The following is a 19,736-nucleotide window of genomic DNA, read 5'->3' on the forward strand; positions in this document are numbered from 1 at the left end:
TGCATTTATAATTTTAAATATAGTTTAGGTCCTTGGTATGCATTTATCAAAGTATGGTTGCGGTTTGAAAAGAAAGATGACCTGTTTAATCCTCTTTAATAGGCCATTCACACAGAACATTTTTGTGTTTAGGGAAAAAAAGGTTTCAAGGTCTTTTTTTTTTTTTCAAGCTGAAAGTCTTAACTTGAGCACCACTTTTGAAACTGCAAAAGAAGCAAGATGTGAAAAGATCTCCATTTAGCACATTTACACAAAACATTACGCACAGTGGAATCCACTGCATTCTGCGTGAACAGCCCCCTTATTCTGTACAAATCTAACAGGAGATTTCACCTTTATTTAGCAGGTATTTCATTAAATTTAATGTTTAAAAACAAGGATTTTGAGGATAATGAACCATAAACCTCTCAAGTAGCAAATTTTAAAATACATTTTTCAATGATTTGAAAATGGCACTCTTCAAAGACATTCTGACCCCATGTTTTGGTTTGTACCTTCTAGTTAACTTCTATGTTACTACATTTTTTAGATGCTGTAAATGTAAAAAAAAAAAAAAAAAAGAGGAAGACAGCAGGTCTTCAATACTGAGATTTTTCCACATCTACACTTGGAGCCCTCACACCAGAAATGTACATTAGCAACTGTTACATAAGAAAACTGTACAACAGTGAGGAAGATTTAAAAACGAGAGAAAAAAAGCACAAGCAATGATTCTTAAATTAAAAAAAAAAAAAGACATTAAATAACTGAAAAAAAAAAAAAATCTGGAAATGTCAAGGTTCATTAATTTGGAGTGTAGTTGAAGGTGCAGAAGTTGAAAGCTGATCTTGTTTGCTGCTGGTTGGTTAGTGTGTGTACATGTTATATAAGTGTGCTTTTATTTAAATTAATATAGCTGAATATTTTTATATGTAAAGCATAAAATCTGGAGTGCTAATATATGACAGCACCTGTAGATACTGTTACATGAACTATCAATTTAGGTCTCCAGGTCTGTGTTTTTGGGAAATACTGAGGATGCTCAAAAAGTTCAAAGGCTCTATGCCTGCTGTCACAGGCAAATATGTTAACAGGCAGGCTGAATTCAGATAAACAGAGAGAAACAGCCTAACAAACACATTAATGACAGATTTGGCATGTGCTAATGAAAGGCTACTGCAGGTTTTTTTGTGTGTTTGTGTGTGACAGAGGGCCTAGCGCTGGTTCACTTCTCCTGGAAAGGGAGTGTTCAAATCATATGGCGCTGACCTGTCTGTGTGTGTTTTAACGCTTCTGATTAGTTTGTTTATAGTCAAAACATTACAAAAGTAACATTGACAGAGTTGGCACATTATATGGTCACCTGACTCACATTTCTCAGGCTCATTCTTACACAAACATATATGCACAAATGCGCTCACGAGCGCAAGTTAAGAAATGTTCCCTTCCACAGGACACGGGTTCCATTATGAGATTCTTCAAACAGGACAGTCAGCACACCGGAGCTGATCCTGAGCTGTCCCTCAGACGTTCGGGTCCTCCTCAGGCACACTGCAGAGGTCAAAGTGCAGAGTGATGACCGCCATCTCTGACGAGTCTCAGAAACATCATCACTTCCTCTGGGAGAGAGTCAGTTGTTAGCTTCTTAAGGCAGGACTGTTGTTGCTGCTGCTGCTTTTGTCAGTTTCTTTGAGTCCATCTTTCATCAGAGCGGAGAAGACCTGCAGGAGGAAGAAAGTGAGGAAGCATGCTGAAGTTTCTTCAACATTTAACTTTTCTGTCATTCTTTTTTATTTCTTTTTGTTGTATGAAAATCACATAACAAATGACTTGGATACGTTTTAATATGGCTTCATCTGATTTTACTGGTCATTTATAAAAATATGAATGATGGTGATTAAAACTATGACAATAAAAACAAAAGATTAAAAAAAATTATCTTAATATTTATATAAAATATATGAGCAGTATTGAAAAATTGTCTCACGGTTGTGGCGTCATTTCCCCTCATATAGTTTAAGTTAAAGTGCCCCTCTTATGCTATTTTAAAGGTTGCTGATTTTGTTTTGGAGGCCTCCTACAATTGGTTTACATCCATCCAAGGATCTTCTCATAATATACATTTGCAGGATCACCTCTGAAACGGTTCGATACACCACTCACAAAACCACTCCTTTCCAAGAGCCTACCCTGCTCTGATTGGTCAGATTGCCCAGTCTGTTGTGATTGGTCGACCGCTTACAGCGTGTGTTAAAAACAAAACACCTAATACCATATCTGAATTTTAGCTCTAGAGGCTTCTTCAGTACTTGATACACAGTGATGGCATCAGTTTTAACATATCAATTCAAGCCTCATCCTTTGGAAGTCCATGCAAAGTGGATTTGCTTTCAGAGTAAAAAACACATGAACCAAACTCCGCTAAAACTACAGTGTTTTAGGGCGGGTCAAAGACGGGTTGTTTGCGGGCAGCCCATAGGACCATAGGTTGGTATTATGCAGATTTGTTCGTAGGTTCATGCAGGATTTAAGGCTGGAATTACTGATGACTCATTTCAGCAGTTCAGAATCGATTATTTCTTTTTGAAGACAACTTTATTTGTCATGCACTTTGATCTTTAGAACTTTGCAGACCTTTTACATTCACAAACAACAATATGACACACTACATGAAAAAAAACATCTGAAAAAGCATAATAGGGGCACTTTAAATTTAATTTTAAAAGTTAAATAAAGTTTTAAAGTAGACTACAATGTAAACAAATTGCACACGATATATGAGGAAAATCTAAGTATATCACTTTTTACTTTTAAAATTATCCAAAAAGTGCAGAAATATTATTTAATTGTGCGCATTTAGGATACATAAAATGCTAGCTTTGAAATTAGATTTATCTAGACAAAACAGTTGGCCATTTTATTCCAAAAATGTTCAAAATGCCACTTCCACCATTGCGTGTATTTCTCACCTGGCTCCACCTGCGGTTGTTACTGATCATCTGTGTGTTTGCAATGCAGGAGAAAAGTGTGTGTGCAGGAGTGTTTTCAGGCAGCCGGGAAAGGAACTGTGCACTATGGATGAAATCCATCTGCAGTAGAACATCCTGGTACAGCCTCAGAATTCCCAGACCTGTCCGGAATAACGCCTCCTCACCATCTCGGCAAAACACATCCCAAACACGACATGCCACGTCCAGCGGTAATGACTTGCTGTACAGAGTGAAGATCCTGAGAGCATGATGGAGATAAAAATGGTAAGAGAGAATTCTGCTTGCAGAAGTGGTGCAAACCAAGCTCAGATTAGTTAGTCTGGACTTTTGCATACGGGAATGGTAAGGAATTTAACAATTTCCTAAAAGGTTCCATTAACAATTCTTTCAGCAGTTTTGAGGAAAAAATATTTTGAAAGCAATTAAGACCTTTAGATTTATGTTTTACAGACTAAATGTAATGAAATAACTGGCCTTAACTACTCTAAGGTTCAAAAATCTGGGGTCAGAATTTACAAAAAAAAAAAAAAAAATACAGCAAATACAATAATTTTGTGAAATATTATTACAATTTCAAAATAATTGTTTTCTATTTGAATATATATACACATATATTATATATATATATATATATATATATATATATATATATATTATACACACACACACCTAATTATTTATATAATATATTCCTGTGATGGCAAAACAGAAGTATTTCAGACATTAGAAATGTGTTTACTTTCACTTGTAATCAATTTAATGCATCTTTGATGAATAGAAGTATTAATTTCTTTACAAAAAAATTTCGAACGGTAGTGTACTAAACAACAATATTAAGCAAACAAAAAAATGTGGTAACATTTCAATCATTCATTTTTTTAATTAAATACAACAGACAAATCTAACTGTAAGTACAACATTTGTAAGGTGTGCTAAAAAGAATAATTTACTTAGGAATAAGAGTCAATCATTTAGGAATGAGACTGCACTGGTTGCGTTATGTTTCTGGTTCTTAGTTCCCAACCCTATTAAATAGACTTGCTGTCAAATCACGTTGACAGGCTTTCTTTGCATGAGGGAATATCAATGAATTTCCCATGATATAAGGGAACATTAGAGCAGCCCTAAAGGGGGCGATAAAGAGTTACTGCAGGAAAACATTACTCATGAATCTCTTTCTCCACTCTGATTTCAAAACAAGGAAAAGAAACACAGGGACGAATGAACAAGAACAGCAGGAAGAGAGATTTTAAGAGCAGATTTACCAGTCTATGAGGTAAAAGTCAGGCGTCAAGCTGTTGTTCTGAAAGTGCTGAAAGAGTTTGGGAAGGTTCTCCTCAAAAAACACCTCAAACGCTGCAAAATACTTCAGCATCTTGGGAAGAAAACAAAGTATCAATTCAGCACAAAGCACTACTCCAACTTAAACATAGGCATGACTAAAAGCACAACATTAAGCGTGTAAGATAAAAGGAATGTTCGTCAGCAGATTACGACTTTGGGGAGTTCTTGGCTCAGAGTTTCTACTCAAGAGTTTGTCTGGCAAATGAAATCTCTATAAATGGGTCAACAGATGGTCGGAATAAATGCTGACTGCAAACACAGACACAAAGCTCCCTCTATTTTAAGAGCAAATTTAGGTGCTGTAGCAGGTCTACCACAAATAATTTGAATGAAGAGAGAGTGCATGTGTGTACCAGGTCATGGTCCACTCTGAAGAAGGCCATCTGGCATGGTTTGTTAAGGAGGTTGGCAAAGGCAATGAAGGCATCAGCTTCCTCCAAATTCAGAATGAGAACAGCAGCAATGAAGGACATCCCCTGAACCTAAAACATGCCACATACACATCAAACTCCCAATGAAGGACATCCCTGAACTAGGATGGTTAACCCATGTCAAGTTAAGATACTTACATAGCCTACATCAGGTCTATAACAGGTGTACGCCCCCAACACACTGTGCAATATATCATGATATGGTCCACCCTTGATGAAGAGAGAGGCACAAATAAGTCATAATGGAAATAAAATTAGACAAACCCAAAAAAAAGAATGCAGAGCCTAGACACCTGTTCTTACCTTCTGGAAAATGTAGAGAGAGGGAAAAGTTCTGGAAATATCCAGCTTGATTAAATCCAGACTTGACTCTCTGTCTGCCAGCGACACGCCACAATCTAATCAATTAAAACCAGATGAAGTCATTAGTCAGACTAGGGCTGGTTGACAGAGCTTAAACAAAATATTCAATCCATTCAAAACATCAATATTTTTCAGCCTTTGAACAAAATTAATCTTTATGGATTTGCTCTGAAATGGCTTAAAGGATGTTTTTGATTGCTTTAGACAGGACCACCTGCTAAAAGAAAAAATTCAAAAGGTAATGAATAAATGTTTTTCCCCAATCAGACAAACTAAATAGCCACTGTGGATTGTAATAAAGTATTATTTAACTACAGCAAAACAGCAATATTTAGCTACATACACTACCGCATGGAGTCGGTCAGATTTTTAAAAAAATGTTTTTGAAAGTCTTCTATGCTCACCAAGCCTGCATTTATAGTATTTGATCTTTAAAAAAATAATAATAATATTGTGAAATATGATTTAAAAGAACCGTTTTAAATTTCACTATATTTTAAAGTGTAACGTATTCCCGTGAGGGTCTTTAATGATACACTATCCTTGAAGAAAAAATGATTCTAATATGTTTATTTGTTCCTCAAGAATAATTTCTTTAATCAATGTTGAAAAAAGTTGTGGTGCTTAAAGGGTTAGTTCACCCAAAAATGAAAATTATGTCATTTATTACTCACACTCATGTCGTTCCACACCTGTAAGACCATTTATCTTTGGAACACAAATTAAGATGTTTTTGATGAAATCCGAGGTTGTTTTTTTTTTCATCCCATAGAAAGCAACTTAATTTCCGTCATTCAAGGTCCAGAAAGGTATTAAAGACAGCGTTAAACTAGTCAATGTGACTACAGAGAAGAAATAGTTGAATAAAGTCGTTATTTTTGTTTTGCTTTTGCAGTATTCTCATCACTTCATAATATTAAAGGTGCCCTCGAATGAAAAATTGAATTTATCTTGGCATAGTCAAATAACAAGAGTTCAGTACATGGAAATGACATACAGTGAGTCTCAAACTCCATTGTTTCCTCCGTCTTATATAAATCTCATTTGTTTAAAAGACCTCAGAAGAACAGGCAAATCTCAAAATAACACCGTCTGTTACGTAACAGTCGGGGTGCACGCCCCCAATATTTGCATATGCCAGCCCATGTTCCCAACATTATGAAGGGCATTAGACAAGGGCAGCCAGTAACATGATTCATGATATCATGATATTTTTAGTGATATTTGTAAATTGTTTTTCTAAATGTTTTGTTAGCATGTTGCTAATGTACTGTTAAATGTGGTTAAAGTTACCATCGTTTCTTACTGTATTCACAGAGACAAGAGCCGTCGCTATTTTCATTATTAAACACTTGCAGTCTGTATAATTCATAAACACAACTTCATTCTTTATAAATCTCTCCAACAGTGTAGCATTAGCCGTTAGCCACAGAGCACAGCCTCAAATTCATTCAGAATCAAATGTAAACAATATAACAGTATACAATACTCACATAATCCGCCGCATGCATGACGAACACTTTGTAAAGATCCATTTGAGGGTTATATTAGCTGTGTAAACTTTGTTTATGCTGTTCAAGGCAAGCGCAAGCTCCGTGGGCATGGAGCACGAGAATTAAAGGGCCAGTAGCCCTGAATCGGCTCATTTATAATGATGCCCCAAAATAGGCAGTTAAAAAAAAAAAAAATAAAAAAAAAATCTATGGGGTATTTTGAGCTGAAACTGAAACTGGACCTTGAATGAAGGTAATTACGTTGCTTTCTATGGGGGATAAAAAAAAACTTGGATTTCATCAAAAATATCTTAATTTGTGTTCTGAAGATGAACGAAGGTCTTACGAGGGTGAGTAATTAATGACCGAAATTGAATTTTTGGGTGATCACGCATACGGCCACTGCCGGAAGCCAGTGATTATAGTTTATAAAGTTTGAAATATGCACATTTTTCTTACAAAAACCCATTGCTTTTATTTACTTTTATGATGAATGATGATGCACTTTTTGAAGCTCCAAAAACTCAGACAGTAATCAATGCCATTACAAAGCTGAAAAGAGCCAGGATATTATTCAATATAACTCTGATTGTGTTCATCTGAAAGAAGAAAGTCATTTACACCTAGGATGGCTTGAGTGTGAGTCAATCATGGGATAATTTTTATTTTTGGGTCAACTATTCAGCAATATTATTGACTTGAATGCATTGACATGAGAACTGAACTGAGGTGGATGATGACATCACTTTCTCCAGAGCTGATTTATAGATGAACTGCACTCATTCCATGAACTAAATCAAACTGATTTCAACTGAATGATGACTGTTTAATATCTTTTTAGAGCTTCTTTTAATTCTTTAATGCTTTAATTCGCATCATTGAAATTATGCTTTTCCTGTTTATCACTGTAAAGCTGCTTTGAAAAAATCTGTATTGTATAAAGCGCTATATAAATAAAGGTGACTTGACATGATAGTGTCAACAAACACAGACCTTCATTTTCATTAACTGAACTTGTCTCACTGAAGCTCCGCCACTTCTCTTTGGCTCTGGACAGGAAGATCTCATACAGTTCTAAAACACACACACAAGCACAATTTTTGTGACAAAAGCAACAGCTGCTTCCTTGTAAACACATTTCATCTGGACACAATCTGTTTTTTTGTGTGTCAGATTGATGTTACGCAAAGCCAGAGGGCCAAAGATGAGCAAGACTATCCAAATGTGAGGAGTGCAGCAGTTTCCATATTTACCTGGGGTGATGTTAAGCTCATTCCCGATGGCGAGGCTCCAGACTTTCCCACGCACACTAGGCGGGACGCCCTGCCACCAGAGGTCACGTACACGCCGTGTGTTACGCCTTCGTGGCAAAAGAGCACATCATTACAAGACATTAAAAGACGTATAAATAAATCCACTTGCTGGACAGATGTATGGATAAGACACTTACATGCTTTCCCAATTAGGCAGGACTTCTGTGTTCCAGATCACCATGGCATTAGCGATGTTCTCCTCCTGTCGGTATCGCTCCTTCATTTGTCGTTTTTTCTTCTGTGCCTCTTTCATCTCTAAATGAAGAGAAAGTGTTTGGTTGATAGTTGAACAGGTAGCAATGTAACAACAATTTGTGTTTGTGTAAGTAGCAGTCATGTGGGGCAGCTGTGTGAGTGTGTGAAGTGCTAAAATACAGGGGCACATGACCATTGCAAACACAATCTAATGAGCATCTGCAAAAAGACACACACGTTACTCACCCCTTCTCTTGGCCCCTGCAACCATCTCACTGTATTCCTGTCGGTGTCTCTGAGACTCCTCTTCCGATTTAGCTGGCAGATTTCTAAAAATACAAGAAACTACATAAACATATAGATCCTCTACCCAAAAAGCCTCCACTTATGTGCTCAAAAACACAGTAAAAACATTAAATTACTTGTTTTCTATTTGAATATATGTTAAAATGTAAAAGCAAAGCTTCATTTTCAGCAGCCATTATTTTACTCTTCAGTGTCACATGGTCCTTCAGAAATCATTCTAATATGTTTATTTGGTGATCAAGAAACATTTCTCATTATTAATGTTAAAAACAGTTGTGCTGCTTAATACTTGTGTGGAAATAAGATAAAACATGTCAAGATTCTTTGATGAACAAAGTTCAAAAGAGCAGCTTTTATATGCAATAGACCTTTATGTAACAACGTAAAAGTATTTTGATCAATTTAATGCATCCTCACTGCCCACAAACTGTTTATTTAAGCCCTGAAGGCCTTTTTTCCTGAGTGACGTACACAAAAGTAAAGACTCATAACTCCAAAACTATAGCAAGGAAAGACAAATGGTATGATTTGATGAAAAGCCTTTTACATTTTTAGAAAATAGATTTGCATTACATTTGGACATTCTCATGCTGAGAAACTGCTGATAAAAGAAAGAAAAAATGTGCTCAAGGGAAATTTCACATATCTTTCTTATTTGACATGCAATATCTCTAGAAGGAAATAAGTTAGGAGGAAAATACTTTTTTGGTGAAGTTCCCCTACTCGTTTTAATCGTGAGAATCTTCTATAAATAATGATGGGCCATTTTCCACAATCTGTGCATGTTCCTTGAATTTACAAGCAAAAAGACTACATAAATGCTACATTTGTATATACTTCTCATGTTTATTATGACTCCATGAGGAATATATTTGGATCTAAATGATGGATTATGTTGAGTTTGGGGTCTTTTTTATCATGAGAATCTGCTGAAAATGATACCATGCCAGGTACCACAATTCATGTATGCTTCATGAAGTTACAAGCGAAAACGCAACGTGAGAACTAACTTTGTTTTTTACTTCGCTACACGTGTGGGTTTTATGTGCGTTACAACTCCATGAGGAATATCTTCAGATGTAAGTGAAGAACTAAATAATAATACTGTGCCATTTTTCATGATCTATCCGTTTTTCTGTTAATCAAGGCAGTAGTTTTGAAAAATATGATTATTAATTTTTTCATTGCTAGGTGGAGCCTGCTGGCGGTACACTCCGGTTTAGAGGGACGACTCAGGACTCTTACGAGTTGATTAAAATGGTTACATGCATTAAAGTTTCTAAGCTTTAAAATAAAACCAATTTTGTGTCATTTCATTCAGTGGTTGCTTAGTAATTTTAAAGGGTTAATTGCTTCCTGTTGTTAAAGCTGCACAAACTGCAATTTCTGTGCCACTACCATAACCAAGTGGAATTAAAAAAATAATGATTCGTAATAATGAGGTTCGAACACTTCCTGTCTGCCAGTGGTAGGGCAAATTGATCGCCCATTCCTAAGTTCACTCCATTGGCTGAGCCAATGTTGCTTATATATATTAGTATTTTTATTTTTAACAAAAATCAAAAACAAAATCACATACTTCAGCTCCAACATAATCACAAAACCATATCTGCTACATGAAGCTAAAAGGCACAATCCCTGCTTTACACTGCCCATCTGTTCTAAACAGTTAAAACTTTCTGCAACACTTTCATGATTTCAGAAAGGATTTGTCCATGTTTTTACTGGTACAACTCCAGTATGTCAGTTGTTTTTGGGGTTTTAAATTTAGGCAAAATCCACAAGTCAATGGAATGATTTAAAGAGCAAAACATGGTTTATGTGGAAAGAGTATGGTCACTCTGAGGACTGAATTCACTTTATGGAGGAAGTTCTTTGGACAGTGCCTTACACATTGAGAGGGACACAATTGCTCAATATTCAGAATAGTGGCGAGTTGCCTTTTTAATTGCTCAATTCTTACATTCAGTTACTCTCAATCCTGAATATGTGGTGACATCTTTGGTTCAGAGAATTATTTCCTCTCTTTGAGGATGTTATCTGAAATGCAAAGTAACTACATTCAAGCTAATTTCAGTTCACAAGCTCCTAACCAGATGAAAGGCCATTCTTACTCAGGAGTGAAATCTCCCTGGTTACGGCTAACTGAGTCTCACACTATATATAAAGTCAATTTTTAAATAATTATTAACAAGTACACACAGCACATACTGTAAGAATTTTGTAATAAAAAAAATCCTGCTCTTCAGGCTTATATGCACACATTTGTTGTGACGGCTTGTGTTTCACCAGCAGTGGCCAGGGAATTTGGGTAAATATTTGATTAAATGGAAGCTTGAAGCAGTGCATTATGGGAGTTGTAGTTCATGTTTCACACTTACGCAGGTCTGTCTTCCAAAATGAGAGCGGTAGTGGATAAAGGCTCAAACTCTAGATTCTTGCGTCTCATTGGCTGAGGGTAAGGGGGTGGTCCTGTGGCGGGTCCCGCCCTGGACTCATACTCCTTTAAAAAAAAAAGAAAAAGGAAAGAAGAGCAGTCATTATCAGATTACAGTAGATCTGTGTCTACAATTTCTCAGCCGCCACATGTATCCGGAGGAGACGTGAAGGGAGGAAGAATTCTGTCATGAGATTCCCACATGCTATGAGTAAAAGACCCAAAAGCAATGGCCTTAATGTTAGACTCATATTATAACTGAAACGGGCATTTATGAATCAGTGACGTGTGACAGTTTTCTGCCTCAAACAAATAGGCAACAGCTGACCAACATGACTCCAATACAAGGTCAACCAGAGAACTAACACATTTCATGCACAGTTATAATCTAGTTACAGTACGTTTTGCCATGGTCAAGCTACTGTCCAAGTATACATGATACAATGCACAATTTAATATTTGAAGTGTTAAATACACATTATCTCGGTCTGTTAGTCAGACTTTACATAAAATAAAATGAATTAATAAAAAAAGGCATTCACATTTTATGCGAAAGATTAACAGCTTTATGTAGCCATGATGTTGGAAGACATTACATGGCCAAGATTTTAAGGTCAGTACATTACATAATTCTGTTAACATAAAATGTTTAGCTCTACTTTTAAAACCATTAAGTGTAACCAACATTCCTGTAAGAAGAGAAGGATCTGAAACAAAAGATAGGATTTTTAAGGTTTGTAAGACACAAGCCTCAGTGTGTGAGTTTAATTGGATGTCTCTCTCTCACTGGAATACAGAGAGACACCTGCAGAGTGTGGAGGGTGAACTGAGCACAAATCCAGAGTTGAGAACAACACAGGCTCAGTCATCATTTACTGAAGGGGAAGAGTAAAGACAGCTGCATACGCACACGCAAACACACACACACACAGGCCCATGCACTCGCACATACACACACTCACACATAAAGCTCAAGCCTACCCCACACACACTTGTCTCTCCTGGCTGACCCACAAGATGACGCACAATTTCCAGCAGCATTTTCAATCCTTTATTTCACAGATTCTGTCTTTCTAGGTTTCTCTTTCTATCGCTTTTGCCTTCTCTCTCCCGCTCTCTCATCTGCTAATATCGCTGTCCCTTGCTACCTTTTCTCTGCACAAATAAGATTATTAACTTCTGCGTTTTGAGTCACAGAAATGGAGGCACTGTTTCTTGAGTTGTACACTCTTCAAGGAATAGTCCACCCAAAATGAAATATTATGTCATATATAATATATATATATATATATATATATATATATATATATATATATATATATATATATATATATATATATATATAAAATTTAGAAATGAGCTTGGGGTCAGTAAGATTTATTCTGAAGGAAAATAATACTTTTACTCAGCAAGGATGTAATAAAATGATCAATAAAGTAAAGTGACAGTAAAAATGTTAGAAAAAATTAAAATTTACACCTTTTTTTAAACTTTCTATTTCAAATATACATTTTCAAATCAGCATATTACAATGATTTCTGAAAGATGTGACACCTAGTTCACCCAAAATGAACCTATTTGCCCTTTTGTTGATCCAAAACTGAGTGAATTTCTTTCTTTTGCTGAACACAAAAGAAGATATTTTGAAGAATATGGGTAACCAAACAGTTGATGGGCCCCATTGACTTCCATAGTATGGAAAGAAAAATATTATGGAAGTCAATCGGGCCCATAAACTGTCCAGTTACCAACATTCTTCTTTCTTCATAATATGTTCTTTTGTGTTCAGCAGAAGGAGGAATTTATACAGGTTTGGAACAACTTGAGGGTGAGTAAATGATGACAGAATTTTCATTTTTGAGTGAACTATCACTTTAAAGGATTAGTCCACTTTTAAATAAACTTTTCCTGATAATTTACTCACCCCCATGTCATCCAAGATGTCCATGTCTTTCTTTCTTCAGTCGAAAAGAAATTAAAGTTTTTGATGAAAACATTCCAGGATTTTTCTCCATACAGTGGACTTCAATGGGCACCAAACAGTTGAAGGTCATAATTAGTTTCACTGCAGCTTCAAATTGTTCAACACGATCCCAGATGAGAGATAAGGGTCTTATCTAGAGAAACCATCACTCATTTTCTGAAAAAAATTGACAATTATATAAGTTTTAACCAGAAATGCTCATCTTGAACTAGCTCTCTTCTTCTTCTCCTCTATTAGAATTCCAGCAGTGTAGACGCTGCTAAGTGTAATACTGCACTCCACAGGTCAAAGTTTGAGCCAATTGTTATATACTTGCACTAGCATATTGCATATAAAAATTAGTTCATACTTTGACCTGTGGAGTGCAGTATTACACTTAGCAGCGTCTACACTGCTGGAATTCTAATAGAGGAGAAGAAGAAGAGAGCTAGTTCAAGATGAGCATTTCTGGTTAAAACTTATATAATTTTCAATTTTTTTCAGAAAATGAGTGATGGTTTCACTAGTTAAGACCCTTATCTCTCATCTGGGATTGTTTTGAACAATTTGAAGCTGCAGTGAAACTAATTTTGACCTTCAACTGTTTGGTGCCCATTGAAGTCCACTATATGGAGAAAAATCCTGGAATGCTTTCATCAAAAACTTTAATTTCTTTTCAACTGAAGAAAGAAAGACATGGACATCTTGGATGACATGGGGGTGAGTAAATTATCAGGAAAAGTTTATTTAAAAGTGAACTAATCCTTTAAGACTGGAGTAATGGCTGCTGAAAATGCAGTTTTGCCATTACAGGAATAAATGAATTCATTTTAAAATTTAAAAACAGATTTTAAAATAGGAAACCGTTATTTTAATTTGTAATAATATTTCACAATATTGCTGTCTCTGTATTTTGATCAAATAAAATCTAATTTCTCACTTGAAATTCTAAAAGTGAATTTAGGCATCATAACATTATAATGTTCATTATAATGAAAATTATATGAATTTAGAATTTTGATATTGCATTTTACAGTTGTAATAAATTATTAGTGCTATAAATATTATCTTAAGTGAGCATTAGAAGATGGAAAAACTGATCTCTGTGTGAAAATAGTTTCAAGAAAAAATATTTTCTACAAAACAGAAAATCAGACAGGTTTGAAACAACATGAGGATGAGTAAATGAAGACAGAATTCTCATTTTTAGGAATGACATTCCTTTAAACCACCTCTCTTACCTGCTGGATGGCTCTTGAGTCTTTTGTAGGGTTGTCCCGCAGTGGAATTTTCCCAAACAGCTTCCATCCTGGAACACTTTGGGATGCTGTGGTCCTTGACTCCTTGGGCTTCCAGGAAAACAAACTCCTTTGAAAACAGACAGGCAGACAGGAAGAGGGACCAAGAGTGAATATTCAAAAACACATGCCACATTAGTTTGTCATAAGAACTCAGAGATTACCAAATAGTTAGGTCTTCATAGTCTGTGATATAAAAAGGCCAAATATGACAGCCATTCATATTCAAACTCATTAAGTTCAGACTACGGCTATAGGGAATTAAGATCTCGAACAGCTCAGCAGAGCAGGTCTCAGGTTTTAATGAGCTTAATACGGGGGATTTCAATGTGCTCACGGTGATGCAGCGGCACCAGCATCCTGCAAATAAAGCCTCGAGTCACAGGTGCCCTTTACACAAACACACAGATATGAGCAGGCCCTGCTGTGGAGATGAGCTCATTAAATCTCCGAGCATGCTTTCTGATGGGACAATCGACCTAATGCTGTCTTAATTACATAATAAAACCGTTGAAGCAGGTCAATACGGTCCGGACTCCTGAGAGAGACAGATAGGATGACAGACACAATACTAAGGGAGACGGACAAAGAGAAAGTGTGACAAAGGATGAAATAGTATGGTGCAGTGGGAAAGGAGAAGTTCGTTCCAGCAAAATAGGGAACTGAAGACACAGTGCAAGCAGAAACAAGGTCAAGGCAGCAGAACACCATGAAGCCCAACTCATAAAAGCTGACATTAACATTCCTCAGTGAGCATGTGTGTGTATGTGGGTGAGTGTGTTTTTCCAGACTAAATGCAAAGTCTATGAAGTTCTTTGTAGAGACCAAAGCTCACGGGAAGAGGACTCCCTCTGAATTCTGGTATTGCATTACTGAGCCAATAAGGCACTTTAAACTTAAACATAATGGAAATGGAGCAGATGCAAGTCAGATATGCAGGCCAACACCATGTGGTTCGGTGCTGATGCAGTATTTCAACTCCATGTTAGACTAGGATGACAAAATGTTATTTTTTGACTTCGATAAATCAAAGCATCTTCTCTCGAACAAACATCTAAACACAACATAACAAAAGAAGTGTGTTCAAAGTAAACAGCACACTTCAGACCTTCTGTGGAGCATGTCTTTGAAGAGAGAAGCCACAGGTGAGTGGTAGTAAAGCACCAGTCGTTACCTGTCACTCATTATCTGATCATATGTGCAACAGCGTGACTTCTGCTCTGAAACAATACAGAGCTTCCTCACGGACAGATCAACACTTTAAAGGATTAGTTCACTTTCAAATAAAATTTTCCTGACAATTTACTCACCCCCATGTCATCCAAGATGTCCATGTCTTTCTTTCGTCAGTCGAAAAAAAATGAAAGTTTTTGATGAAAACATTCCAGGATTATTCTCCTTATAGTGGATTTCAACGGAGCCCAAACGGTTGAAGGTCAAAATTACTGTTTCAGTGCAGCTTCAAAGTGCTTTAAACAATACCAGACAAGGAATAAGGGTCTTATCTAGAGAAACAATCAGTCATTTTCAAAAAAAAAAAAATACAACTGTATATGCTTTATACAAACAAATGATCGCCTTGCACGTGCTTCCGCTTTCCGTATACTTCAAAAAGCTTACGCTCCATGTCCTACGCCTTCCCTATTCAACTTACGGAAAAAAGAAACTGGCACTGCATTCGTTCCCTAAGGCCATTGAAGTCCACTATAAGGAGAATAATCCTGGAATGTTTTCATCAAAAACCTTAATTTATTTTCGACTGATGAAAGAAAGACATGAACATCTTGGATGACATTTGAAAGTGGACTAATCCTTTAAATAAAAAATATTTCTGTAAAGATGCATTTATGCTGAGAGAGTAGACAATTTTATTGAGAGTGATAAACAATATTTTTTTTTAAAATATAGCATTTTTTGTCTAAAATAAATATATAAATAAATGCAGAAAAATATATAGTTTCAGCCAATGTAAAATCAATATTGGAATACTTAAGTGAGCATCACAACATTATAATAAAGAGGATGAAATATAGCTAGCAGTAAAATGATAAATTAGCTCTTTTAAAGAACTATCACTTAACATTTGCATCTAGATTTGCAATACATGATTTTACTAGATGAAGTTACTTAGAATCTAAAAATAGCTGAAAACATCCTATATCAGACAATTAACAAACTAGTTCAAACATTTAAGGTCTTTTTTTTTAAGAAATTAGTATTTTTATTTATCAAGGATGCATTAAATTGATCAAAAGTGACAGTGATGACATTAATAATGTTACAAAAGATTTATATTTAATAAATCCTGTTCTTCTGAACTTTCGATATATCAAATTATCCTGAAAACAAAATGTATAAGTTTAGTTTACAAAAAAAAATTATTCAGCTATTTTCAACACTGATGATAATAAATGTTTTTTGAGCACCAATTTTATATCAAAATGATTTCTGAAGTTATCATGTGTCACTGAAGATGAGTAATGACTGCTAAAAAGTTTAGCTTTACCATAACAAATTAGCACAAAAATATTAAAATAGAAAAGTTTTTTTAAATTGTGATAATATTTCACAATATTACTGTTTTTAATGTATTTTTGTTCAAATAAATGCAACCTTTGTAAACATAAGAGATCTCTTTTAAAGAAAAAACCTTACCAACAACAAATCTTTGAACAACAGTGTGTATCAACTAATACCAATAAAAAAAACCCCACTAAAATCAACCATTAACTGATATGATCCTGCCCTGTAAATAAAAGCAAAAAAACAAAAACAAAAAAACTGTAATAAAAGCTTTAAAGAAATAGAAAGCTGTAACTGTTTGTAATAATCTGAATGAAAAAAAAAAGACAAAAAGAGGTTTACTGCAACTCAAGAGACTGGTCTACACACAACTGCCATCTACCTGGTCAAGAACTCAGCGATGCCGTGTCTCTTGGTGCCAAGTGTCTGGTCAGATGAGGGATCAGGGTCAGCAGTTACCCTGTCTGGGGCGCTCTGTCGCCGGCCGCCAGAGCTGGGACACTCATACACACCGCCCTCTGCTCCAAAATACCCATCATCATCCACGGGGCTCAGAGGAGTGGCATCACAGCTGAGGGAGACTGTGTGACCGGGGTTAGTCCGGAGATTCTGGGGCCTGAGCGGCGGGCCTGTGTCACTGAAATCCTCTTCTGGGCTCGGGTCAGTCTCGGTGTAATCACTGGTGTTTTCTGCCAGGGGAGACAAAGACAGCTTGGCACTGAGCTCTGACAGGGTGTCCGCAGGATCCGGGTCACAGGGCCGGGCCTCTTCTGAGCTCTCAGTGCTGGCTCGACTGATTTCACATGACCTCCCAGTGGAGAGGACACCGTCGCTTTGATGAACAAAGACACGGCTTTCTGGAGCAGAAAGGCCACCCAAGGCTCCAAAGGGGACTTGAGACAGGGTGTCATAACTGTTCACAATCAACAACCCCCCATTGCCCACTTTTACACCCCTGTCTAAAGCAGACACCTTCCTGTTTAATTCTTTTGCATGCGTATAATCCAAACACTTCAAATGAGTCTGATCGCGATCCATGTGTTCATAGGTAACATCTCCATTAGGCGTCTTCATATCCGGCGAGCTTTTACCCATAAATGACACAGCAGACCTCAGCTGGGAATTTAAATAACCCTTGTCGGGCTTTTCCACGCACTCGGGCTCGGAAGTCCCTGTTACCCGATCCGGGCTGGACAGGGTCCCGCCCTCTCCTTCTCCATCCGGACACACCATATCCACCTCCAGCTCTTCGGGAAACCCGTTTAATACTCCGGCCCTGCACCCCACCACCACCGAGGATATAGTCGGCAGTCCAGCACTGCCCGGATTCGTGTATGCCGAACTGTAAACACAGCCCTCCCGTGCTCGCTCGGGGTCTGAAACGCAAACGCGTGCTTTATACTCCTCCCGGTTGTCGTTGACATCGATGGACGGTACGAGTCCCGGCTCATCAGCATCCTCCACTCTTTCCATCTCACTGGAGGTGTCGGTGGTTCAGAAAGGCAGATGAAGCCCTGCTGCAGCGGCGGCGCCCCGGTTCGGCTGGGCTTGCTGCAAAACTAGCTCTCATCTTATGTACCCCACCGATTCTGTCAGCCCAGTACATTCATGACATCTCGCCTCCGAAGCCTTTACCGTTAAGTATGAAGAGGAAAGCCACGGCTGGGTGCTGTTTACGCACATTTTGATTCACGTCCAGCGCAGTTGCTGATAGAGGCCATTTTGAATGTGGTGTCGGCGTGTCTCTCCCAAGCAAAAGGTTGGAAGTGGAATTTCCAGGAGTTAACGCGACATCTACAGGACAGTTGGAGCAACTGCAGGCGCTCTGCATTTTACAATTCAGCACTCAACACACACAAGAAGTTGTATATTATTTGAGTCAGCCTAATAAGCATAACCTATTTGAAAAATCTTAGAGAATTACATAAGTATTATATTATGTACCATACTACTGTAGTAAATTGTACAATCAATCAATCTATCTATCAATCTATCAATCTATCTATCTATCTATCTATCTATCTATCTATCTATCTATCTATCTATCTATCTATCTATCTATCTATCTATCTATCTATCTATCTAAAGTAAAAGTAATAAATGACCACTAGAGGGCGGCAATACACAAGCCTTACGTGTTTTAGGGATTTATTCGATGACGACTACTGTATGTAACATAAATAAATCAATAAAAAATGTCTATCTGCAGTATTGGTAGTTTTATAATTTGATAAACGCTTATAGTGTATGTTTGGGATTTCACTAATTTGATATAAATTCCCAGTATTCCATCGCTTTTTCCCCCATTAAAAAAAAAAAAAAAAAAAAAAAAACAGGTTTTGTTTTTGTTGCTGGATTTCCCCTAAATTTACTCAATGAATGTAATATGACACTATAGACTATGGTGCATTGTTAAATTCCATACGAGGCCCTCTTGTGTAAGCTTTCTTTTGTTTAAAAAAGGATGCATTTCACACTATGAATATATATATATATATATATATATATATATATATATATATATATATATATATATATATATATATATATATATATATATATATATATATATATAATCTTTAGAGAATGTAGACTCCTGGCTTTTCATGTCTGAGCATTCATAAATTAAAAAATCTGCTGTCATTTTCTGGATAGGCTATATCATGAAAGCCTGATATTCACTAAGATGTATTAGTCTTAGCCATTGCATTAACAATAATGAGCTAAATTCTCCCAATGTAATGAAAAGGAACATGTTTGGGGAAGAAAGTAAGTTATTAACCACACTCTTCAAATTCATATAAAACAGATGATGTGATCGCTGGGTTCCAGAAGAAGAAAAAACTGTGGAGAACTGCACAAAAATTCTTTGTGAAATACTTTAAACAATCCTGAAGCCACTCAGTGCATTATACTTCAGAACAATACTGCAATATCCAGTAATGTGTTTGACAGGTGAATAAGGAAGAGTTCCTGAATAGACTTAAATAGAATAAACTTAAAACCAAAACCAGAGATATAGCTGTATGTTTCTCAAGACAGAATAGTGCAGCTTTTCAGACTTTTAAAACCTATCAGACCTAAAGTCTTGTACTTTTGTA

At 36.6% G+C, this 19,736-nt stretch overlaps 1 protein-coding gene across 1 annotated transcript; it reads right to left on the minus strand.

Annotated features, from left to right (window-relative positions):
- Nucleotides 1-96: 96 nt before the first annotated feature.
- On the minus strand, nucleotides 97-18,357 carry tbc1d12a (TBC1 domain family, member 12a). The gene is made up of 13 exons (XM_067366978.1): nucleotides 17,018-18,357; nucleotides 14,056-14,182; nucleotides 10,796-10,917; nucleotides 8,355-8,437; nucleotides 8,051-8,168; nucleotides 7,854-7,960; nucleotides 7,594-7,674; nucleotides 5,048-5,142; nucleotides 4,883-4,954; nucleotides 4,667-4,795; nucleotides 4,235-4,344; nucleotides 2,949-3,207; nucleotides 97-1,700 (listed from the first exon to the last, which is right to left on the minus strand). The coding sequence occupies exons 1-13, from the start codon at nucleotides 18,106-18,108 to the stop codon at nucleotides 1,617-1,619; spliced, it is 2,478 nt and encodes an 825-aa protein (XP_067223079.1). The 5' UTR covers nucleotides 18,109-18,357; the 3' UTR covers nucleotides 97-1,616.
- Between the last annotated feature and the right edge of the window lie 1,379 nt (nucleotides 18,358-19,736).

This window comes from Chanodichthys erythropterus, chromosome 18, assembly GCF_024489055.1.
Source record: "Chanodichthys erythropterus isolate Z2021 chromosome 18, ASM2448905v1, whole genome shotgun sequence".
NCBI lineage: Eukaryota > Metazoa > Chordata > Actinopteri > Cypriniformes > Xenocyprididae > Chanodichthys > Chanodichthys erythropterus.

Bases quoted from the DNA above. Each gene is read 5' to 3' on its own strand.
- tbc1d12a (XM_067366978.1), bottom strand. From the start codon at position 18,108: ATGGAAAGAGTGGAGGATGCTGATGAGCCGGGACTCGTACCGTCCATC. The intron at 8,438-10,795 runs GTAAGTGTGAAA...TTGTATTTTTAG, and splicing joins ATTTTGGAAGACAGACCTGC to AAATCTGCCAGCTAAATCGG. The intron at 7,961-8,050 runs GTAAGTGTCTTA...TTTGCCACGAAG, and splicing joins CTGCCTAATTGGGAAAGCAT to GCGTAACACACGGCGTGTAC.